The sequence below is a fragment of the Dreissena polymorpha genome, chromosome 16, assembly GCF_020536995.1.
Source record: "Dreissena polymorpha isolate Duluth1 chromosome 16, UMN_Dpol_1.0, whole genome shotgun sequence".
NCBI lineage: Eukaryota > Metazoa > Mollusca > Bivalvia > Myida > Dreissenidae > Dreissena > Dreissena polymorpha.
The window spans coordinates 48,171,541-48,196,441 of NC_068370.1; the positions used below are offsets into that span (position 1 = coordinate 48,171,541).

General features: G+C 33.8%; 1 protein-coding gene across 7 annotated transcripts in view; it reads left to right on the forward strand.

The window, feature by feature from the left end:
• Window positions 1-920: 920 nt before the first annotated feature.
• LOC127861579 (ceramide kinase-like) overlaps window positions 921-24,901 on the forward strand; it is a 35,112-nt gene continuing 11,131 nt past the window's right edge. For 2 of the 7 annotated variants that reach the window (XR_008040274.1, XM_052400189.1), the window contains exons 1-12: window positions 921-1,044; window positions 6,346-6,436; window positions 6,728-6,803; window positions 8,394-8,594; window positions 10,552-10,680; window positions 21,502-21,565; window positions 22,040-22,185; window positions 22,486-22,560; window positions 22,936-23,082; window positions 23,232-23,451; window positions 23,733-23,931; window positions 24,572-24,732. Coding sequence is in view for 6 of the 7 variants with exons in the window: in XM_052400189.1 (XP_052256149.1) it covers window positions 6,365-6,436; window positions 6,728-6,803; window positions 8,394-8,594; window positions 10,552-10,680; window positions 21,502-21,565; window positions 22,040-22,185; window positions 22,486-22,560; window positions 22,936-23,082; window positions 23,232-23,451; window positions 23,733-23,931; window positions 24,572-24,732 (1,490 nt within the window). In the remaining variant the exon portion in view is untranslated. Of the gene's footprint in view, window positions 1,045-3,304; window positions 3,361-6,051; window positions 6,135-6,345; window positions 6,437-6,727; window positions 6,804-8,393; window positions 8,595-10,551; window positions 10,681-12,451; window positions 12,516-13,735; window positions 13,882-14,855; window positions 14,931-15,153; window positions 15,298-15,755; window positions 15,934-16,633; window positions 16,833-17,670; window positions 17,832-18,050; window positions 19,443-21,501; window positions 21,566-22,039; window positions 22,186-22,485; window positions 22,561-22,935; window positions 23,083-23,231; window positions 23,452-23,732; window positions 23,932-24,571; window positions 24,733-24,901 lie in introns of those variants that run through there. The other 5 variants (XM_052400184.1, XM_052400188.1, XM_052400190.1 and 2 more) reach the window with 4 other exon arrangements.

Here is a 24,901-nt window from a genome sequence, read left to right on the forward strand (position 1 = left end):
CAAATCGTTACAAATGATACATTATAACAAATCATCGCATGTGTTGCAATACGAAAGTGAAAAACGATAACTATTTTAGTTGTTGATGTCCGGCCGATGCGAAGTATATATTTGCATTAATAGCATGGCTTATTATTGTTAATCTTGTCTTCTTTTTTAAAAATATTTTAACAAACATATCAACCGATTTTAGTATTCGCCTTTGTCAATACAATATAATTATATATTCTTGTATGTGCCTATATTCATTCTATTTTTTTTTAAATATTCACTATTTTTTTAAGCAGATAGAACACACCTTCCCAAATTTTCGTTATATCGTTCGTTCGGTTTCGAGGGTTATGTTTATGCCTAGGATATTACACATAAACATTTGAGATCAAAGTCACATAATTGATAAATAAATTAGATTTATTTTGTGCTAAAAGCGCCTCGATATGATTAATAGGGTATTTGTTGCCATATTGTTAAGACATGTCGAAGCATTACGCTTAACATGCGCCTGTACAAAAGAACAACACAAAGCTTGCTTGTTTTACCGGCGCGCTAATTCAAGAATGTATTTCATTTTATCACTTTTTTCGAACTCACTAGTATACCTCGTAAAAATATATCTCTTTAGTACATTTTATACAATATTTGTATCTCTAGCTAGTATTTGCCTATGATGACATGGTTATTACGGTGATGATGGTCGCTAACCTGAAACACACAAGGCTATACTTTTTCACAATAGCCTAAAAAGTCTAGTTGCCATGCGCATCATACCTGAATTGTACAAACACTCAATTTTAATATCGCTATTATTTAAACACTCAAAGTGGTGCTCATTTGCACAACGATTTCTTAACTTCTCTATGGCCATTTGGCATTGGTTGTTATAAAAGGGTGGTATGTAGCCTAAAAATACCGGTAGATTATTTTACTTAGCCATGATTCGACGTTCCGCTTAAATGAACGGTGCGAGTACACTGTAAATACATAGTAAAAAGTCCTATGTAAACAATAGAGAATTGACGTTCTGTAGCTTTCTGCTTGCAATAGGTAAATCTGTGTTGAAACTTTCTTTTTTTTGTAATTATTTGCATCACACCCACAAAAGGATCTTTATGAAAAAATTATTTGCCGACAAATATTTCTGTTGTATTTTTCAGACGGAATGGGCGTGGCCCTACTTTTTTGAGATCATTTCGTTTTTAAATTTTGTGCTTTTTCAAATATTTAACGTCTTTAAGCATCAACATAAACGAATGTGTTGATAGTGTCGAACCGCCATCTTGAAAGTAAGGTCTTTCTTGAGGCATGGTTTGATTGGCTGTTCCAACTTCAAGATGTTCAGGCTTTAAATAGCCTTTAACTAATAGCATGTCTTTCCGTAGTATCAGTCCTCTTAATGAAAACATTCGAACTTTGGAAGTGAACGAATACAAAACAGGCATGTGTTGTATGTCAATATATAACTTAATGTGTATTCTTAAACATAACAATGAAAACTACATTCAAATCGGCAATGATTTGACACAATACTGGCTAGACTTAGCTTACTTTAGTAATCTGTTTCATGTACACCTTGTCTCATAGTATCGGCCTGTCTGATTGGTTGTTAAGATTTGTTACTATGCGCACGTGCTTGTTCTAAAAATATTATCTTAATGGAAAAACAAAACTCTTGCTAATTTTGTTTTCAAAATATTTTTATATTTTATTGAAAAATAAGCGGCATATGACACATTTGATAAAGCTACTATTAATCCATCAACAAACTACGTGTGTGTTACATAATTAAAAAATCATAGCATCACCCTGGAATAAACGCGACCTACTTTCCAATGAACACCGGAAATCGTGAGAATAATAGTAATAGTCATGGATAACCATATCAAATAAATTACAACTGCTAAAAATTGAAAAAAAACACATTTTTTTCCCCGCATTTCTTGAAGGTTTTTCGTTAAAAGCAAGATAATATGAGAAGGGTCGATACTATGAAAGTAAGGGATAATGCGATATTATTACAGCGATATTTGAACAGTACAAATATCGCGTGTCGCTTCCTATATCGTGCAAAATATCGAGTATTGCTTTGTGAGTCGTGTGTCAAGGTCTGATATTAGACTACAATTCACGAGATTCGGATAATATGGGCGATATTTGAATAATAAAATATCGTGTATCGATTGTGTTCCCCTTCGTGTTTCGTGTGTCGGCCTTTGTACGCGAGACACGATATTTTGCGCAATGCTCAAATCGACACACGATATTTTGCGCGATACACGAACCAACACACGATATTTTGCGCGATACACGAAGTGACTCGTGATATTTACCACGATATATCACCTTTTGGGCTACCTACGCAAGGGCGATATTTCGTGGTACATTCTTGCGCGTCGCTCTGTGTATCGCCCAAAATATCGTGTGTCGCTTGATGTGTCGCGCAAAATAGCATGTCTCGTTTCACGTGTCGAGTGTCGCCCTTGATGAAAGAAGGGTGAGATTATAGATGGCACAATCCGGATTCCGTAGAAGACTGATATTCTATGAGGTCAAATGTTTGCATGGTTAAATCAGTCAGAAGGATTTACATGAAATTCACCAGGACTGTTTATTTATTTGCAAAATTGTATCATCTTTCGTTTAGATTTAAACTAGGAAATTCTTTTTGAATATTGCCAAACTATTGCAAAAAACACAATTCAGTACACCTATTTCTGCAATTCAAAATTGATCCAAGCATTTTCAAATTGACTCCTCAAATTTCAATCAAGGGTTCATTGACTCCTGTTTTTTGTGAATGACCTGAACCGTTTTATCGACTGTCGGATATATTGCGATCGGGATCTGCAGAGCCGGCGAACCGCGATATAACAGTAGTAGCAGTTGTATATATCCCTTCCAAGGCTAATTGCATCTCTTCGTTACATTGCTTTCTTCATGACACCATAAAATCCTGCTCTTATATTAGACCAATTAAGTGATACTTCATTATTTTTTAATAAATTTCATAGACCTTATTTGATATTATTTGAATGCCTATCTTGTTTTGATTCTCTATGCTCCTGATTCAAATGGCAGTTTTTAATGACTGCTTACAGGCATTTAAGGGCTTTCAGATTATGGATCGTTTTAGATCACAAACATAAATTACACATACCATATTTGTTGATTTCTAAAATTAAAATGCCTTCTTCGTCTTTAATTATTCCTTTATAAGTGTTATTATGAAATGTCAAGCTAACATGTTACCACTTTGTGTCATTTTTACAGTTTTCAATTTTCTAAGTGCACTTTCTTTTATTCTGAGATATTTTAGGAAACCAGACTCGAGATAATTGGTCAATTTGCAACAAAAAGCGAAAGGTACTGTAAATTGGTGTTTGTTTAATGGATGATGATGCGTACTTTCTTTCCGCAAAATATGGTTTTGGGTTGTGAAATAGCAAAATTGTTACATAAATATATATAAACTCCTAATATTAATTGGATAATTTCACATCACCTGCATGCTCTATGGTTATTTGATTTCTGATTGTCATATTTGTTATATTTATATATGCTTTTATTGTTTTTATTTCTCAATTCGACCAAAAAGTTGTTATGTTTATCATCATAATTCAGTATTGCTGTAATTCAACAATTGAAAAAAACAACACAAAAATGCTTAAAAATATGTCCCTACGGTATGAATGGTGCATATTTTCATGTGATCTAGTAAACATTGAACTGATCCGAAACACCGCTCTTGATGAGTCATGTTTTCCAGTATTTCTATTTCTCTTGGTTTGTCTGCAACTGAGAAATAAAATTGCGGTTGCATCCAATCGCTAACGTATCCATCCTCTACAGTATAATTGGGAATTTGATTTTGTCTCTTATTTGTTACAGAGAGAATGCAAGTAGTGCTCGGTAACTTTTAATCACGTGTGCTATTCCATTTTGCTTGCACACGTTTATTCGTTCCGTATTTTCATTTATGGTTTACCTCATAGATCGGGTTAACGTGCATTGGGAATGTGCAAGTAGGTCATCATAGCTATCAATCCAAACAAACCAACTAAGATACGAAAGAACGTGTACCTCCCGCCGCGGTAGTCTTATAAATGAGACGCTTTAGGCGCAGAATGTTCTGGTTAGAATCTAAATGTTTAACTGTTCATAATATTTTCAACAAGTACGTGATTTATCAACATATCTTACTTAAACAATAGCACGGCCGTTAATCACGCGAGCCACCTCTTTTTTGAGATGCATTAATAAATGATTCAATGCATCTTCCGAGGTGGCGCTCAGGCCCGGATGTTTTGAAATTTAACGGATACTTTTACAGGGTGATTATGTTTAATATGTTTTTTAACACATTTTGCAATATTAAAAAAAAATCGTCCAATGTAGTGCGATTCAGCGATTATAAATTCATCTAAAAATGTACAGAAACATACTTTCACAACCCATTTGGAAATGTGAGGACCTTTATAAGTTGTGGCATGCTAGAATTCGTAAAAGCAGATCGATGTATTTTGCCTGTGTGACGAGCAAATCCCTTGCAAATTAACTCGCTAATTACATAAAACGATTGCTTTGAACCTGTACAAGTGCATGCGTTCACAAAAACATCGGCTTCTAGCCGATCTAATAGATAAATTTGAATTTTTCAAAAAGAGATGGAGCCAATGCCAATGAGGTGGCGCTCAGATTAGGAGGTAGCGCCAATGCACATGTTAAAGTATAATATTTTATGTTATGGTTTCTATTATTTTTACAGGACTTACATTATTTTTTGTAAGTTGTCTACTTCAGCACATTTGAGTCGCGTGCGTTTTCAATAAGAAAAAAGTAGTTTTCTAATAATATATTGATGGATTTAAACGTTCGTATTTGTAAGATTACAACATTTAACATGTATTATACAAAAATGTTAAGGGAAAAAGACCGAGCTATTTTCTTTTTTTTTTGGAGTTGATAGTGGGAAAAACAACATAAATGAGCCTATTTAAGATTCGTTGACCTTGGCCTTTTAGTAAATTAAGCATTTGGATTAACGGCCACAAATCATAGTTTCAAGAAGAAGTGTTATCTTATACTTACTACGTGAATTACCATACTGTATACAAACATTGATGTCGATGAATTATTTTGTCAATGTGGAACATTTAGTAAATGGTTTGATTGAGTATTACAAATTTTCGATATACATCGTACCATATGTTTTATTCATGTTGGTGACTTCTCAATTGAGTTGATCACTTATATATTTAAAAAACTACATCTTATTTATTAAAGATTGTGTTTATGTTCTGTAAAAATTTGAGACTTCGTATGAAAGTTGAAAAATAAGTTTAATATAACAAATAACATAATCTATTAAATCTACGTCATGTGATAATGTCATTGCGAGACTGTTAATTGAAACATCCTGCATTGGCGCCACCCCCTATCATTAGCGCCATCTCATAAGCATTGGCTCCATCTCTTTTGGAAAAATGCAAAATTATCTACTACGTCGGCAAGAAGCCAATATTTCTGTGCATGCAGCATGTAATGTAAGTTGTATTCAATCGTTTGATGCCGTTAGCGATTTAATTGGGTGGACATTTTCTCGTCACACAGGAAAAACTCACCGAAATGCTTTTTAAAAATCCACCATGCCAAATCTTATAAAGGTTCTCACATTTTAAAATGTACTTTTTTGGACGAATCAATCTTCCCTGAATCGCACTACATTGTCCGATTTTAAAAATAATGCGAATTATGTTGAAAAAAGATATAAAACCTAATCATTCTGTTAAATTGTCCATGACATTTCAAAACATCCGGGCCTGAGCGCCACCTCGGAAGTTGCATTGGCTCATTAATTATTGCATCTCAAAAAGAGGTGGCGCGCGTGATTAACGGCCGTGAATAGACTAGTTATAACATGTCTAACATGTTATTTGTGATAGTTATGTCAATATTATCTTGCATTTATAAAATTGGTTAACAGATAAACGGTCATTATCACAGAGTCTAATAAATAAAACATGTTTTCTTCAAAGATCGTTTTGCGTCTTAACATTCAACCTACAGCAAAGGAATAATAATTAGTAGTGTAATGATAAGCATATGGGAAGGAGACCCCTCTTGATTTGGAGATAAAGGTAAAATTTACAGGGACACGCACTAAAAAACAATATATTATCAATTTTACATATTGCTGTTAAAATCAATATTCAATTCCATATTTTGAATATTTTCAGATCCAATACTGTAAAATTGAATCTTTTAAACAAAATTTAGAGAATCTGAAAAAGAAGCCCAACAACTGTCACAGAGCAGCCAACCAAAACACACACTCTCCGTTTTTTGTAGAGCCCTGCATATATGACATATGGCTGAAGGTGGCTCAAGCATAAACACGACACGGGAGTCATCTGTTGATTCAGAAGTGGTGAAACTTAAGGTACGGACAGACTTCGACTGAAATAAATGGCTATTGTATCATGCTAGTTTCTTGTCCCCACGTCAACACAAAATATATACATTGTAATTTGTTTCAGAATTTTAACATTTTGAAGGAAATGAAAAAAATATATTTCAACCTCTAGAAAACAGCATTAGACGTAAGCATTCCTTGGATGTAGAAAATCACTGAATTCGCTTATCACATTACAGAATGTTATCAGACTGGTCTGGCTGTCCACATCCTTGCACCCCTTTTGTTAGTTACCCTGTACATTTTTTTTTTCTTTAGGTGAAGCAGAAGGACTGTGAGTTGACAGTGACACAAACTGAACTGTCGTGGACAATTAAAGACCAGAAGAAAAATGGTAAAAGCTAACTGAACAGCTTCGTACTAATTATTTTTTAGGACACAGACCTGCCTTGCATGATATAGTAATGAAATGTATAAGCATTCCTACAAAAAACACAATACAAAAAAGTCTGTATGTTGAAACTTTTTTGAAATTCAAATGAATTCTTTTTAGTTTAGTGTATGTTATGAGTTTTTTAGAATACAGAGTGTAGCCAGATAGTCTAAGCGCCGTTCATAAACCGTTATTGCAGTTCAAACATGAAAGCGGAAAGACTGCGTACCGGTGGCATTGTTTTTACTTGTCTTTATTTAAGGGTGGTTTTGTTCTAATATATTTCGCCATTGATCACATGGATATTTGTCTCAACAAGTATGGTGTTACATCGAGCAAACATTGTGTCTGAATACGAAATATCGAGGAACAATGCAAAACATTCACATTGATTTAATAGAAAGTTTTGTTACTGTCTTTAGAAATACTAACATATGTTTTGCTGTTTGTAAGCTGACATAAACTGCTTGAAGTCCCCTCTGAAGTTAGTTTTAAGATCGCGCTGCATAATATGCGCACACAGTTCGTCCAAACCAACTGCCTGTGAAAAAAATTGAAAGATGCCTTATTGCTAATGGAAGAAACCCGAACATAGTACAGTCTTGAGCAGTGCAATTTTGAATAGGATAAAAATAAAACGTAACCAAATACATGATGTACAAACACCTTATTTACTTTACTTTAAACAAATTTTATTTCCAAATAATGATATTGTATACATATTTACATTGGTCCATACATGCGTAATGGAAAAAGGGTAAGACCTGAAGTTTTTCAATATTATCGGGGGTCTTTCCCTCATTTACCGACCTAACTTAAATACAGTTAACAAAGGGATGCAACTTGAGGAACAAACAAGCACTATCTAACAAGACCTGCGGATTTATACCTAGTGTTAAAAATGCTGTATGTGATCAAATTTACTATACAAATACAGGCATATATCTAACTTGTCACTTGAATGAAGAATATCCCCCTATGCTGCATGTAGTAGTATTAAGCAAGTTATAATTATGAACATTTTGACCCATTGGTTCGGCAAGTTTTTCAGGGGCTTTGTGCTTATTTTTACCCATTTCGGAGCGGTACAACTTTTTTCCACAATCGGTCAAAAACAAAATCGCTGACTTATGGAAGTGTACAAAGTTTGAAATAACCACTTTTTTTTCGTATCTTCATCTCTTGTTTAACCATCAAAGTTATACTTTTAGTTTAATATCATTATTGTTTCTTTACACTAAGTATAATTAAGGTACAATCCTTAATTAATTGGTTGTTGAGAAGCAGATCTCAAATGTGTATTTGTTGACGTCTTTAAAGAGCAGTTATTACAAAAACCTTTACAAAGAGCACAACACGGTCTTATTCACCAATCCATTTTTAGAATTAATACTTAAGATAATACACAAAGACCCAAGAAATTGAACTTTAGAGTTTGAATAGATGTATTACAGTTTTAAGAATACGCTTTATTCTCTGACGTTAGTCTAAGAATGTGTTGGTGTCCATTTAATGTAATTTATGTTCAATGCAATCTTTATATTCAATCAGGTACATTTTCTGTACGTCGTCGGGACCTGGTGGCAGTCAAAACAAAAGAGGATGTGAAGAATAAAGACTCTACAGTCTTGACGGTTGTTTACGTGAAACAGCAAAAGGATTTTGTTTTGAAACGCTGTGAAGAGTCATTTAGTGGCAGTAATAGCGTGTGCTTGGCAGTGGCGAAAACCCTCCAGGATGGAATTAACCAATGTGAGAATTTTATTCACAGTTCTTAGATTGATTGAGACAATATTTTTATGTTAAATCAATTAAGTAATAAGAATGCATTTATGTTATTTGTCTCAAAACGGCGCTGAGATTAGTATGTTAAAACTGATATGAAGAATCACAAAAAAAGGTATTGTCAACATAATTCATATCAATTATTTATTATGCTAAAACAATAATTATGTTAGAAGACCACTCAATATATATTGAGAGGTTTTTATGCCCCCGCCATTGTTTATTAAATTGCGGAAGATCATATAGTGTTTGTCTGTCATTTCGTATTCAGCGCATAACTTTTGTGTGCATTATAAGATTTCAATTACAATTTGCCCAATTATTATCGTATCAAGACGACATGTCGCTTTCAAAACCATGTTGCTCATTACAAGATCAAGGTCACAGTGGATACTTGTAGTTTTTGCATATCTATTATATTGAATGTAGTGGATGTACTCGTAGATGTTAATGACCAGCTCATAAATTTTGTTTGCATGATGGAATTTCTAAATATATTTGCACAAAGGGTTATCATATCATGACAAAATGCCGCATGCAAAAGCCATGTTGGTAATCCAAAGGTGATATTTTGAGTTAGTGCAGATTCCCCATGGCTGTAGTCAAAAAAAATGTTTGCGTCCGGTCAATTACTTGGTCATTCTTCATGGAATTTCAAAGTAAATTCGCAAAAATGATTTTCATAAATAGACATGTCACATGCAACAACCTTGACGCTTGCTTCAAGGTAAATGTCGCAGTGGGCTTCTTTTGCATTTACAACTGTAAATGCATGCTCGTGTCCAAGCCATAACTTTGACATGCATGACTTTGCGATTTTAAAATAATTGGCCAAATGATTAAATATCAAGAGGACTTGTAGCATGCAAAAAACATGTTGCTCGCTTCAAGGTAACATCGGACAAGTAAGGTTTGTGCATACTCCTTATAATAGTGATATGTATTGTTAAGGTCAGAGTGCTAGCTAAAAGGTCACTGTCAACAATAGTGGCAAAGGCCTTATGTGTAGCAGTTGCAAATACTTTTGTACACACGAGCTGTGTTGACTGTTCACATTATGTCTGCCACAAAACACTCATTAATGTGTTCAGTGACATTAAGTGGAGACATTCGCGTCATTCGTGTCATAGGGACATATTTCTGGTTGATTTTATATTGATATAATTAGTTACTATTGAGACTGAGGTCAAATATCGTTAACTAAACATGAACTTATCAAATAAACCCCTCCTTAAATTATGTTATATGAAAGTAGCAGATGTCAATCTAAATATTAATGGTTGTATTTTATTTCCTTTCAGCTTTAACATTTTGCTTATTTATTTTGAGTTATACATGAAAATTTTCATACCAAATGTTTGGGAAACAAGTAACAAATACATCTTTTTCGACCAAGATGCAGCTAAATATGTTATTCTCATGTGACTCAATCTTAATTAGCCATGATTTGAATCTGAGTTATTTGCATTTAGAAAGTAGATGAACAGGTTAAAAACATTCTACCATTTTTGTGTAAACTGTTTGACTAAAGCTTTATGAAACTTGATCATAATGTTTATCTTAACACTATCAAGGTTAAGTTTGGATCTGGGTCAGGCGTGTCCAGGAACTAGCTCACTAGGTCAAAATTCGAAAAATCTTGCAACCGCTCTGGGGGCCACATTTATGACTCATTCTTGATAAAATTTGGTCAGTTTGAAAGACATCTGACTTAGAGCTAGACACAACTTGTTTAACATTCTAGTATACATAGTGCATTGCATGATACTTATGTATATGAACAATTTGTCATTAGCCTTAAACTAAAGACTGCCGGAAGGAATTTCTTCCCTGATAATATTTCTGTTATTCCCATATTACAATATTTGTGAATAAAATAGGATAGTGTCCAACTTAACCCTCGATACCCATATTCCATAACCAGGTGCTGACAGGCCAAAGCGTCTCCTTGTATTGATCAATCCTATCTCCGGGTTTTCAAGAGGAGAGAAGAATTACAAAAACATTTGCGCCCCTATTTTTGAGGAAGCCGGCATTCAAACTGATGTCATAGGTATGTGCCGTTCTATTTTTGTCAATGTTAATATTTTTATTTCTATAGATACATTAAAATATATATTGTTCACTCGAATACAGTGAACATACCATGGCATGCGTTGGTATAGAGAAATCAACTAAATTAAGTCCTGTGCAGTCAATATTAATATAATTGAAAAAAAACAACAGTCTTGGTGGTAAGCCTGCGACCAAATAATAGACTAAAATTCAGGGAAAAGGTATAAATATGTTATTAATTTTAATACAACTCTTTAAACAATGATTGTTGTTATTTTGTAAAGGAGATTTCTTAGATATTTTTCCATATTGGTAATGGCCCATTTAATAAAACATCATTTGACCTGATAGATTTTTGTGCGAACAGTTATTTGTAAACATATAAGTTTAGCTCGACTTAGCTCAATATAGGCCTTTTGAATGTCTTTCCTCCAGCTTTCTTTGTTTTATTTCGGTCTAAAGGCCACATATGTTTTTGGCAAATTATCACAAACTTGCTGAGACACTCAAGTGAGTTTACATTGTCATCCAATTACCTTTGATAAAGATGGGTGCAGATAAGAAGATACTGAAATGTATTTCCCTTTCGATCCACTTATCTATTTATGAATTGTTGCATATAAATATAGTTTATATTTGTAGAACATATTGTTCCAAGAAAAGATAATGTATTTTAAACAAAAACCAGTTTGGAAACAAACTAATGGAAAAAGTTGCTACATATGTTTTGTTGGCAATTTAATAGTTTTAATTTATTTGAAAACACTAATGTTTTAAGACACACCTATTTGTTAAATTCAAACTTTCTTAGCTGGATATGTTTTTCAAGCCATACTCAATACAGTTTTATTAAGCATCACCAACCCAATTTTCTATGCATTTAACAGAATGGGCTAATTTAAGTTAAGCGCTTAACACAACTGTTAATTGCCTTCAACATGTAGCAAAGCAGTACCATGGCGAAATCTGTTATCACGGCGGAAATTTAAATTGAAGACAATGTGTGTTTGGCAGATAATTGAAATCATCGCGTTTAACTTTTATTTGTTCCTATGTTAAGTCCATAGCACTTGAAAACTTAAAATCCAAATCATATCAAACCAAAACCGTCATGAAGTTACGCAAAATAATACTCATCAGCGCATCTTAAAATAAAAAAAGTTGTTTTCGCTCCAAAACTGGCTGACATGGCGGCAGGTTTCGTGATGCCCTTAATATGTCCGTTTATTAATTTCGAGTATTTGTTTCAAGACTATGCTGACGGAGAATGCTTGAAATTTGATTTAAAATACAATGAGGTCATTTTATTGAATAAAATGACCTCATTGTGTCATACGCCTTGCTTAAGATTTCAGTATGGAAAGTTTGTCCGACTGGCCGTTATTTTGCCATTGACGTCTTGATGATGTTTAAAAAGGTAAAACTGTTTTTGTCTACGGATTATTTTGTTTTCTAAAAGCTTATAGCTTCGCTTCTACAAAATACTGATTAAACGTAAAGGTGAGATTTCAAATTAAAATTTTCTACTTGGATTGATTATTTTATCAGAATAATTACATTATGTTGATTTCAGTTGTAAAAATATGTAATGTAATTGACTTAAAAATTGAAATAGTCCTTGACCTGTCTGACAAAAATAATTTTACCATCAGTCAAGTTAACCTGTCTTGTCAGAAAATATTTTACTAAACATGTATTTTTTTATGTGTATTTTTATGTTATTGACTTACAGTATGTACCGGTAATATATGTATCTTCAAATCTTGTAGTCACACAGAGCGCTGGGCACACAAAGGAAGCCATCAATGGGTATAATCTTCAGACAATTAACGGGTTAGTTTTAATGGTTTATAAAGTATGTTAAAGTATTATTGTTCACACAAACTGTCTTTTTGTCTGTGATGTCTGGCATTTGAACTTTGGACATAACCAAGTTTGTCGTAAAAAGCCGTTATTTCGGCGTACTTGTCTAAGTCTACTTTTGGCCTAGATTTCATGCGATAATTATTGGTACGCCAATGCAATGAAGCAAATTTTCTTTATTTCGGGAATGCAAACACCGTGTAATTGTTAAACCTCTAGAACGTCATGTTACATGCTTTCTGAAAGTTATAATGTGTACACTTGTTTAAACAAAGCCATCAAAAAGTATATGGGTTTATGTAACCTACACTGAAGGCTTGTTAGTGCTGTAGCTGTATTTATCTGATCAGAATTTAACGTGAGTTCGTAGATTGGTAATTTGGGTTCTGTGTCTGCGACACGAATCAAATTTGCAATGCTTCCAAAATTGCTCACGTTGATTTGTCCTACCTGTTTTTCCCTATTAGCCCAACTTTAGTATTTAGATAGTGTTTTATTTTTCGTGTAAGGGTACAGTTAAAAGTTTAAAGTAGACATGTTATCGCTCAAGATGACTAATTTTGCATCGGATCTAGAGGAAACTTTGTCACATATTTATCCGGACCAAGTTCGAATCTGGGTAACGCGCATCCCAAAACAAGGTAAAATAAAACAAAACATCTTGGTGCCATTCTAAAGGTTTCCTTGATAACTCAGTATTGATGAAACTTGGGAAAATGATTATTGTTCGTTGGAATCAGTGCAACGTCTGCCAAAAAGCTAGGCCACATGTTTAAAACTTAAAAAAATCGTTGTAATAACTCAATAGGCCATATTTATTACTCAATTTTGATTAAACTAGGTAAGAATGATTACTTTAAAAAATCTTCACAAACAACGGATCTGGGTCATGTGCGTCTTCTTACAAAGAGGAAGGCGTCCACAAACTATATACACTCTTAGAAAAACTTTATAACCTCTCTAGAGACCATATTTGTGACTCAATCTTGATGGTCTTGGTCAGAATGGTAATCTTGAAGAAATCTGATCAAATAATAAGTCTTGGCCGTGTGCTAAATATAAGGCCATCAAGGCGTTACAATTATGCTTTTGAAATTGGGGTCACTTGTTCAAAGCCCTGTTTGGGGAGAATGTGTCTCCGACCGCGGAACTCTTGTTTACTTTAATAACATTATTGTCATTTGTTTCAGCATCATCTTTGTTAGCGGCGATGGTATGTACCACACCTTGTTAAATGCCCTCTTCAAAAGAATGGCAATGGAATTGGGCAAGGATTTAAATGATCCAAACTATGAACCGCCAGAGTTAACTGTGTCTGTTGGACATATTCCATGTGGTAACCGTTAATTTCTTATATGCCCTCATAATACGAAATTTTTAGGCTAAATATAACAGTATTGATATTGATTATTTGCACATTATTTTTAACCAGGTTTTCCAAAGGAAAAAACTGGTTATTAGATTGGCGAATGCGGGCGGGCTGGCTGGCTGGCTGGCTGGCTGGCTGGCTGGCGGGCTGGCGGGCTGGCGGGCGGGCGGAACAAGCTTGTCTGGGCCATAACTTTGTCGTTCATTGTGAGATTTTAAAATCATTTTGCACATTTGTTAACCATCATTAGACGGTGTGTCGCGCGAAAAAATTACGTCAATATCTCCAAGGTCAAGGTCACACTTTGAGTTCAAAGGTAAAAAATAGCCATAAATGAGCTTGTCTGGGCTATAACTATGTCATTCATTATGATATTTTAAAATCATTTGGCACATTTGTTCACCATCATGGGACGGTGTGTCGCACGAAAGAATCACGTCAATATCTCCAATGTCAAGGTCGCCACGACTAAAAATAGATTTATTTTAAAACAAACTTACAAAGGGGGTTAATTTTGTTTGTTCATTTCAAAAGTTCAGTTTGAGTTGTCTCCCTTTATCAGATTTTTTTTCACACTGAAAACCTGGTTTTGTGACAATTTTGTCCCTTGTTTAATGTTATGTTGAATTTTATAGCAGTGCACATTATTCTTCCCTAGTTCCAGAAAAGTGTCTGAACATTATATTTCCACTAAATATATATTACTGCGAAAAGTAAATTAAATGCATAATTCAGTTTATTGACAGTTTACAGTGGGATACATGTTTTCAAACAGGTTAATTAAGTTCCTATTTTTCACGTGTTGTGCAGTTCGATGACAATATTGTATTTAATGGAAATCCAGTAATTCATATACATCACCAGTTGACTTATTAAATTACGAAAACGAAAATATAAGCCAAGAAAACGTCATAACAACCATGTTTTCATTTTTGTTTAAGGCAGTGGAAACAGAATAGCTTTTGGAGCTAATGGATGTTTTGACGTAGCAACTGCAGTATATGCTATAGTTTTGGGTAACCAACAGTTGTATTCTTTGTTTACATTTAGTCATACACATAAGTGTATACACTCAGTGCAATATGATTTCGTTATTATATAAAACACATTATATACTTTACTACTATAATGTAGAAAAAGTAAATATTTTGAATAATCAATTTCATTACTGGTCTTCTGTTAACTTAAATGAAAGATTTTTATAAAAAAGATATATTAACTTTATGCCTTATGTTGCAGGGTTCAAAACAAAGAATAATATTTTCAGTGTGTATTCGGGCAATGAGTTTATTGCGTATGCATTCATGTTGGTCAGTGGAATATGGTCAGACTTGCTGACACTCAGCGAAGGACGGCGAAGCATGGGTCAAATTAGAATACCATGTAAGAAGATTACGCATTGAGCATGTATTTGCATTACACCTTAAATAACATTATACCGTTATTTGTATAAAAATTAAAATCATTGTGTTAAATCATTTATGAACCTTTCATTTATGTTTAGGTGTAAAAATGACATAATAAAATAAGAATTTGCGCAACACACACCTGAAAGAAAGTAAAAACAGGTCAAAATGCATGAATATGAATAATAAAATATAATGCTATTGGATCAATTTGGGTTGTTTCTGGGCTAAAAAGATGATTATAAAGAGTACCATTTGTGTGGCGATTACAAATATGCTCATCTCATTATATCAGTGCTTTCAATGATTGTGATTAATTTACAAGCATTTTCCCTTACATTTTAGCATGTTTGTATTTGGTATCGTACGTTTAACGCATGTGATATTATAACTGACCATTATTTACTGTAAACAGACAATTGGAATTATATTCAGTGTCGGCGATCCAGCAGTTCTTAATCAAGAGTCAGAGAGTGGCAGACTTAACCTTAAAATTTAAAGCCGCGGAAGATTTTTCTGATCGGAATGAAACGGCATTACAAAGGTTCTTGCGAGATCATCGGTACACAAGAAATACTGAAAAAGAGGCTAGTGATAGTAACACTCAGGAGAGGTAAGTTAATGCGTATGTGTGTGCGTATGTATGAAGCACCTTTTAATTAAAATTCTTTAACTTTCTTAATTTATTATATTTGTTTTGTCAATTACTCTCAAATCTTAGATGAACGTATTCATTGGTAATGGCATGAAACGGTACGCTTATTTCCGAAAAGATATTTTAATATTAATACTAACAAACCATAATTGGCAAATATTTGAGATATGTCATACAAAATAAATTGATTTGAGATAATAAATAAAAATAAGTGTACAATATGTGTCTTGTTTGGCTCTTGTCATGTGCACATTTTGAGAGAATATATAGGTGACACTCAAAGCATGAAAACGACGTAGAATAAGCGTGTCTACTGATATTTATTTGTGTGGTTCCTAAGTTTAAAGTTTGAACTATGTTGTTAATCTTATATTTCAGACTGTTGGCGCTTATTTTCTTTAGTCTTACTATATCTTATAGATACTGTAATGTTTATTTTATTTAGTTCAAGTGTCTTTAAAATGGCCATTTATGGCATGAAATTTATTAATTGTAGTATAATAGGTACCAATTATTTTGAAGCCGTAAAATTTAGTGTATTATAATGACCTTTTCGCCGTTACAAATATAAGAAATACCCGAATAAGTTTTTGTAAAAATAAAAAGTGTTATGCTCTTGAACTATGACTGTCGGTGAAAATACATCTTTGTTTTCCAGTGCAACATTGACAGTGGTTCGGGGACCCTTTGTTGCTCTTGTTGACCTGGACGTCATGGTGTCATCATTAGTTGACACGTTCCATATGCCCAATTATAAGCCGATAAGCGACGCCTCACAGCTCGTAATTCACAAGCCGTGCAGCAAATGGGAGATGCTGAAAACTATGTGGAATATGGCCTTGAATACAAGCCAATTTGTATGTTATTTTAATAATTTCAATAGACCATTGTTATGAGCACGAAACCAAATAACACAAATTATAGATCTGCACGTTCATTTGAGGGAAAAAGGAAGACGTCTATTGAATTTTACGTCACTTAACGTATACTTATTGAGTGGCAAATCACATTTGCCATCTTTTAATTAGCTCCCTTTAGAACTTAAGAACAACTTATCTTGGATTGAAAGTGTTTCAATTAAGCCTCAAACAAATTTATATTGGCCCAGTATATCACATGAAACAAGTTAAATCAAAATCCATGCTGTTTTAAATAAATTATGTTAGTATAAATGAGTACAAACACCTAAATTTGAACGATAAAAGAGAAGATTTTAGCTGTTTAACATTTTGAGTTAATGAGTATAAATCTAATACTAATACCATGATTTTTCTTAACTATATACAAAGGGGCATACCTGTTTTACACACATCTCTTGTCTTTGGATCTCTGTGCCTTGGAATTTAGTTTAATACAAATTCTTTATCTAGTCATTTTTGCGTGCCATATTAAGTCGTATTGTGAAGCACCGAGTAAATGTTAAGTAAGTTGGTTTGTTTGTGTGTTTGTTTGGATTTTGTGCCACATTTTCTTGGGATAGCCGGTTACCAGTACAAAGGCTGGTACATACCTATAGCAGTAAATAACAACGTCCAAACTCGGCGCAGAGGTAGAGGGTGACTGACCGAAGATATGGTCTGATGACCAATCAACAATCAAGTCATGTTGCCGGGTCCGGGATGAAGGTCGTGTAAACTTAATTTCATTTGAACAATAATGTACATTTGCACAATTTACGGCTTAATCAAATTGTAGGCTGACGAACCGCCAGAGTACGCTTTGTCCTTGTTTGTTAACGAGTTCTCAGTCCATGTCAACAACCCTAACGACGCTGAATCTTATTTGGGACGTCTCGAACGAACATTGTCCATAGATGGAGAAATGTTCACCCTGAAGGAGCCAGAATTCACCGCCCGGTAGGTGTAGACATCAATAAAGGTGTAACGAAACTGTTTTTGTATGCATTCTTCATTCACTTATCTTTATTTTATGTAAAATTAAATACAGCTATGTTGTACAAAATATGATTTTCAGAGTGGATATTTGTATCATATTTTATTTAAATATGAATCATTGTTTGCATAGTTACTTAACGTAGTGAGTGTACATTGTACATATATTGCTGTTTATTTCAGTTATTACCCCGGAAAAGTTCCAATCTTTTGCAACATCCCTGGCGTGACAGGAAGAGTCGGCTGAAGTGTATACTTTATTCCGCTCCAGGCTATGTGATATATAGATTGTGGGAATAAATGGCCCCATATATAAACGTACATGAAAATAACGATATTGTACACATAAAAGTTCCTGTATTGGATTGACAAGTTGCAATTGCTCATCATGCAGTGTGTGTAGCACTTTAAACATGTAACTGAAATCCCATCAACACGTTTGTTATATTTCTCTGATTTATACTAGTATGTTATTCATGTTTTCGTAACAATATGGATTCTACATCTGTACACGTTGTATTATGTTATTTGTGTAATTACTTGCTACATATACATACAAACTGTTGATGTTTTTCGTTGTAATCGGTATAGCTGTTGCGTTTACGTAGATTTTTCTACTTGATTTTTATCCAAGCTTTTTTACACGCTTTTGAACACTTTGGCGTTTATTTTATATAAGCCACACACCTTATTTTATTTAAAGTCACACACACCTTGAAATGAAGTACATGTTAATCAATACATATATATCCAATTTGAAAGTGTGCAAAATTGTCATAAAATCTATATCCTAGTAAGCAAGTAATGTTTTTTTTTAATTTTAAAACCGAAAGTGGGATTTCTATATGTAAACATCCATTTTGACAAACGTGATTATATTTAAGTTTTAAAGCGCAAAAAAGACGGATTTCTACCTTGTAACCACCAGATATATTCTAATTGAGATAGATGAAATTAAATCTATAGCCTACTTAGCAAGTAATTTATTATTTTCTAAACGGTACCGCTTTTAAAACCGAAAGTAGGATTTCTAGACGTATCCGTCCATTTTCGACAAACTCGATTTTTGTTAAGTTGTAAATTGCAAAAGAGGCAGATTTATACCTAGTAACCACCAGATATATTCTAATTGGTATAGATAAAATATGTTTCTTATTTATACTGAAATATACTATGTCATGTATGTCATTTCAAGGTGTGTGCCTTTAAGCCAGTTGACTAATGTGCTGTTGAATACTGAACACCATTCCAGAGGTCCCCGGTTCAATGCCTGGCCGGGGCATTGGAAATTTCAGAAATGCTTCAAGTGTTTTCCTTCTATCTAGAGATGTAATCGTATGAAACCCAGGTGATTCTCGCGTGTATCGGTGCTATACCCTGAGCACGTAGACGAACCAAGGGATCTATGCGCAAAGAGCTAGGGTATCGCACCCGGATACCTTGTATCTCAATACTGTCTCATCTGCATGCTGCCTCTCCAGCAAAACCAAAGGACCCCATTGGATATAAATACTTGCACTTTCATGGGTTATCTTTAAATGCAAGGTCAAAACTTGATTAAAAAATAAAATAATAGTGCGTCTTTGTAGTATTATTTTTGTCAATCTTGATTATTCTATACATATGTGCAGCAAGTCTGAATTACGATGTGTACTTTTTCGCCATAGTACTTTGACGACTATATAGCTCAATACGTTATAAACATGTGACACCTTGAAGTCTATCTACCAGTCGTATTGTAATAGTTTTCATATGTTTCATTTTGCAGCAAATTATACAAAAGTGTTGTACATTCGCGTGTATTTTTAAGACGTGAAACGCTACGCAACAACATCTTAGCTTTATAATTTATCCAGCACGTATATACAAAACCATACAACACCTTACTTATAATGCTTATGGCTACGTAAACGTTCACTTAATAAAACCTATCAATATTTACATCCTTTAGGCAAATTTTACCGCAAGTTCTACTTTAAAGCCACATGAACACTCAAAATCAACGAACATTTAGTGAAATCAAGTTAAAACATATATAAATCAGTGTTTCTTATAGCAAAGATAAATATTTCGACGCTAGATATGGTCTAGTAGCATATATACTAACGAGATACATAATGCTCGTTTGTTTTTTGTGGGACAATATATTCAATTTGTATTGTTCGCGAAGATATCCGAACATTTACGAGCAAACGCGAGATTGGCTTCGGGCAGCGTCGGAAGCACGACGCTGTTCTCATTAATAATGATTATGCTATTAACTAGCAGAGCTCAATCGAGGATGTCCTGCTCTAAGCGATTCAGCAAGGGAAAAAGGAGAGCGTGCATAAATGAAAGTGTTTGCGGGGAAATTCTTAACAGTGGTTATGGATCGGAAATCTTGTTATCTTTTAATTTGGAGCGCATTTGCCTGTGCTTTCTATAAGTCAGTGCGTTCGCTCGTTCATAATATTCAATGAATATTATATTACTATACGACAAGCTTATATACGATAACTGAACATTAATTACGTGAAACAGACTGATTTCTTGAAATTGTAGTCACAACTGAAAATCCACACACACACACCTTCGTCATATATATTGAGCGTGTTATTCTTCGGCCATTTGACTGAATAATCACGATAATTAAAGTGAAGCATATGTGCGGATTCACATTGAGATCTTGCCATTTAAGTTTGCATTTGTAAGATGGAAACTGTTTCATGTCATGTATTAATGAATTTTCATATATGTGATCAAATGCAGGCAAGTTTGCAAGATTTGTGTCCGAAAATACAAATTACATTCTACGTTTATTGACTCATTACTAGCTCGTAGGTCGTAGGATCACAATGACCTCATATGCTTAAACATGATTCGGATATCGAACGCAATAGATCATGTTCGAAACGATCCCCAAATTGATTTATACTATTCAAGGCATAAATTCACTGTCATCTTGTTTTGAGGTGACGATTCACGCCTAGCATTTTGATGCCTCGATGTGATTACGAAAGAAATGAATTGCCAAAAACGGCGCTTATTTAGATTAACATGCTATCCCATAGATCAGACGTTTGTGGTGCCATTGAAGTACAACATATACATGAGAAAGAAAAACAATCACTTTCGAAAAAATAAGCAACAGCTGATGTATTGAAATAATGGCCATGGTAACTGGTAAGCTGGATATATATAGGATCAGGCACGAGTTGTCATATCATACCATATTTTATTAAACGAGTTCAGGAATTTTGTTAGTAAGCGAGCTTTTGGAGAGCTTACTAACGAATTTCCTGGACGAGTTTGATAATATATGGTATGATATGACAACGAGTGTCTAATCTTTTTTATGACATGCTTTTAAATGAGCAAATTAAATAAATATTTATGCAAACATAATATTAAATCCCGAATGCTGTTTACATTTCGTGACATCATTTGACGTTGCAGCGGCATTTCAGCAAAATTACAAAATGCGATTGGTCAATAAACGAAAACTAAGCCAATGAAAACGCTTAAAGAGTATATTACACATGTGTAAGATAAAATATATGGTTATATTTAGGGATGCAAGAGGTTACAAAAATCAGTAACTTATATTACATGGGAAACAGGGTATGGCATGTGATAAATAGCGATTCTGTTTCAGTAACCGCTAGAGCACATCACACAGAAGACATTCTGTCTACTTATGACCTCAGCTCCATTGATGGGTAGATTGTTTTTTTACCATTCACTTGCTTATACAAATCAATTCTTCGTTGTTCCGTTGGATTAACACTATTTTTAATTAATGTATTATTTAACGACATATTGTGTCCCATCGACTTTATCAAACTGTATTTGCTGTACAAAATTTCCTTCTTTTAAGAGTTGCTCATTATTTGCCATTGTTTGATCACATCCCGATTTTCCTATAAAGCGACGTTTCTTTTAGGGATTTAACCTTATAAAATGATAATAATGAGCGTCCTTTGACCAAGATACGTTGAACCTTCTTATATTTTAATCTATCAATTAAGTATGAATTTAGGCGACTGGTCCATGCGTTGTAATCCTAGTATGGAAACCTCTTATTTAATTTTCTTATTTTTCCTAAATTTAAATGTCTTAAAAACAAGAATATCACTGTTAAAGAATAATAATGCATATCCTCTTTTTTATTATAATACTTTTTTTCAAAACAGTATAACCTTGGTTGGCGGAGACGGCCTGTTCCACGAGGCAGCGAATGGGATTGTCAGGCGTATGGCGGCTGAAACCGGAAGCGACATAAAGAACCTCGAATTCTCACCAATGGAATTTACGATTCCAATGGCTTTGATTCCTTGTGGTAAAATATCCTTAATATATGTGTCAGTTTCGTTGTTTTTTTTTACGTCTGTGATCGAAATATTCGTTTGGTTCACATGCTACATAAAATGGAATATTTTTTCCAAACAATACTTGCCAATACATATATTTTAGACAGTTTGAAAACTTCAATTTTGATTTAATTTTATATTATTATTCAGGTTTACAAGGATTGAAAAAAAAATGATACAACAGTTTAAAAAAAAGTTTAATAACTTTTCGGTGTTGTGCTTTTCACTATTTTATTTTTGTAATATAGTTATTTCAATATATTTAACAGGAACTGGTAATGGAGTCGCAAAGCAATTTCTTGGAAACTATGACATCTCAACTGCTGCATATGCGATTGTAATTGGTAAAGACATGCGAACGTTTTTTTTTCTCTTTGTTACGTTGTAATGAGTTTTTACCTATAATTATCTGTCAACAATAAAAGAATGGCCACAGGCATATTCAACTTGAATCACATGTATAAACAGTCCAATTTGTCCAGTATTTATTTTATGTGAAAGTCATGAAAAGTGAATCTGTATACGTATAATATTATTCAACATAATTTAATTCTCGTTTTATGAATATTTAATATTATAGAAGGCATGTTAAGTACGATTCATTTTTAAATTAAAATTTGACTGATGAATCTTTAGAATATTTATTTGTCGGTGAGTTACGTTTAATGTTCAATTTTACACAGCTATACGTGGTAAATTACTGTTGTTTATACCCACAGGGTTTCGTTCTAAGGCAAATATATGCAGCGTGTTCTCGGAGGGCAGATTGCTTTCTTACTCCGTTCTTCTAGTCGGGTACGGTGTATGGGGCGACATCATATATGCTGCTGAAACAAAAAGACATTTGGGAGTTTTGCGATATCCAGGTATGATTCTTTTGTTTTGTGTTATATCAACGATGCGTTTGATGATAATGGCACACTTTTATGACATTAAAGTAAAAATAATTACCAAAATCGTAAAACAGGAAAGAAAACGTTCCGTATGCTTTTCCCACATATTAATGTATTTGCAGCATCCTTTTTGTCGTTGCTGTTTGGGAGGTTTCGAACTCTCAAACTAAAGATCGATATAAAAGCTCCACTGGAGTTTCTAGAGCGCAATTCAGCAACTATGGCGTGTTTGGAACAACCCACTGCGTCTGGTATTAATTATAACGGCAAGGAGACCGATATAGACACTCCTGGTCAGGACTCTGAACCGGAGCCGAAGAAAAGGGACGAGTCTGAACAAGGGTAGGATGATGATGACATCCGTTTTTTTGTTTGAAACTTAATTTAACTACTACTAAATACAGTAAAAAAATCTTGTTTTTTGTTACGCAATTAACGTTCTATTGTATTAGTTAGTCGTAATTGGTCGTTTTTTCAACGCAAAGCCGCCCTATTCTGTATTTAACCAGTATCAAGGGGCCATTAATCGGATAGAGTAGGCGTTTTAATACGACCAAGATCTAAACATGTCTATACAAGGTGTTTAGATTGCTCTTTACATCTTATATCGTTTTGGTTTTCAGATCTAACTTTACTTCATACGAAGGGTATTTCACCGGGGCTATTGTGTTTGTTGAACCGCTTTCCTCATTCGTGAACATGTTCATAAATCCAACACAAGAAGCTGTTACAAACGTGACACAAATCTATATGTCCAAACCATGCAGAAAATTCAAGTTCTTCAAATCTACTTTTCAACTTCTGGACTTGAAATCGGAAATCGTATGTCATCGCTTTATTTTCTTTCCATGCGCATGTCGGCATTGAGATGACTTTACTATTTAACATGTAAACAGGTGTACTTAAAACGTCCATAATTTTTACAAATTATCTCAGTAATATTTTAAGCTGTTTATGATTGACTTTATTTAAACTGAGTTCTGCTTTACATTATGTTTGCATAGCGACACTAGTTGTCGTCAGATCTTGATTATTGTGTGTTGACACAAATGAATCGATACCACTTAAATGCACAGGAGGGAAGCCCATAGTATTATATACATATTATATATATAATGCTATAATAGAAACAAGGAGTGCAACTTCATTTGCCGTAAAACTACACAATCTTTACTATAAATCTTGTAACTCGAACACATTTTAACGAATCAACTACACACCGGTTGTTTTCGAAAGCTAATTAAAAAATATCAGGAAAAATTAACAATAATATGGGCTACCCTCCTGTGCTTAAATGCACCGTTTTGATAATATGCACTAAATTACTCAGTGTTATAACATAAAGCTCTTAAAATGGTTTTATATCAGTCTTATCGTGTTGTCACCTTTGTTTAAAAATGGATGCATCGTTTTACGACAGAGTAACAGTAACTTGTTTGAATGGTTTGAATGGAAATTGCAGGTCAACAAACCGGCAGAACCCTTTTTGGAAATATTTTTCAACGAGCTTAAACTCAGATTATTGGACCCGCAAGAGGCAACATCCGAATCTGGGAGAAAGGAATTGATTTTAAATATTGACGGAGAAATAACCAGACTTGAGCAATCAGAGATTCATATCAAGTAAGTTGAGTGAATTACGAGAGTACTCAATTTTTAACAGATTTATCTTATTATGGTATAATTTGATATGGAGGGGTGGATTTTTTTTACTTCTGGGCAGATTTATTTAATCAGGTGTCTTTGGCCTAGTATCACGAACATATTGGAGTCGATATTTTCAATCTACTTG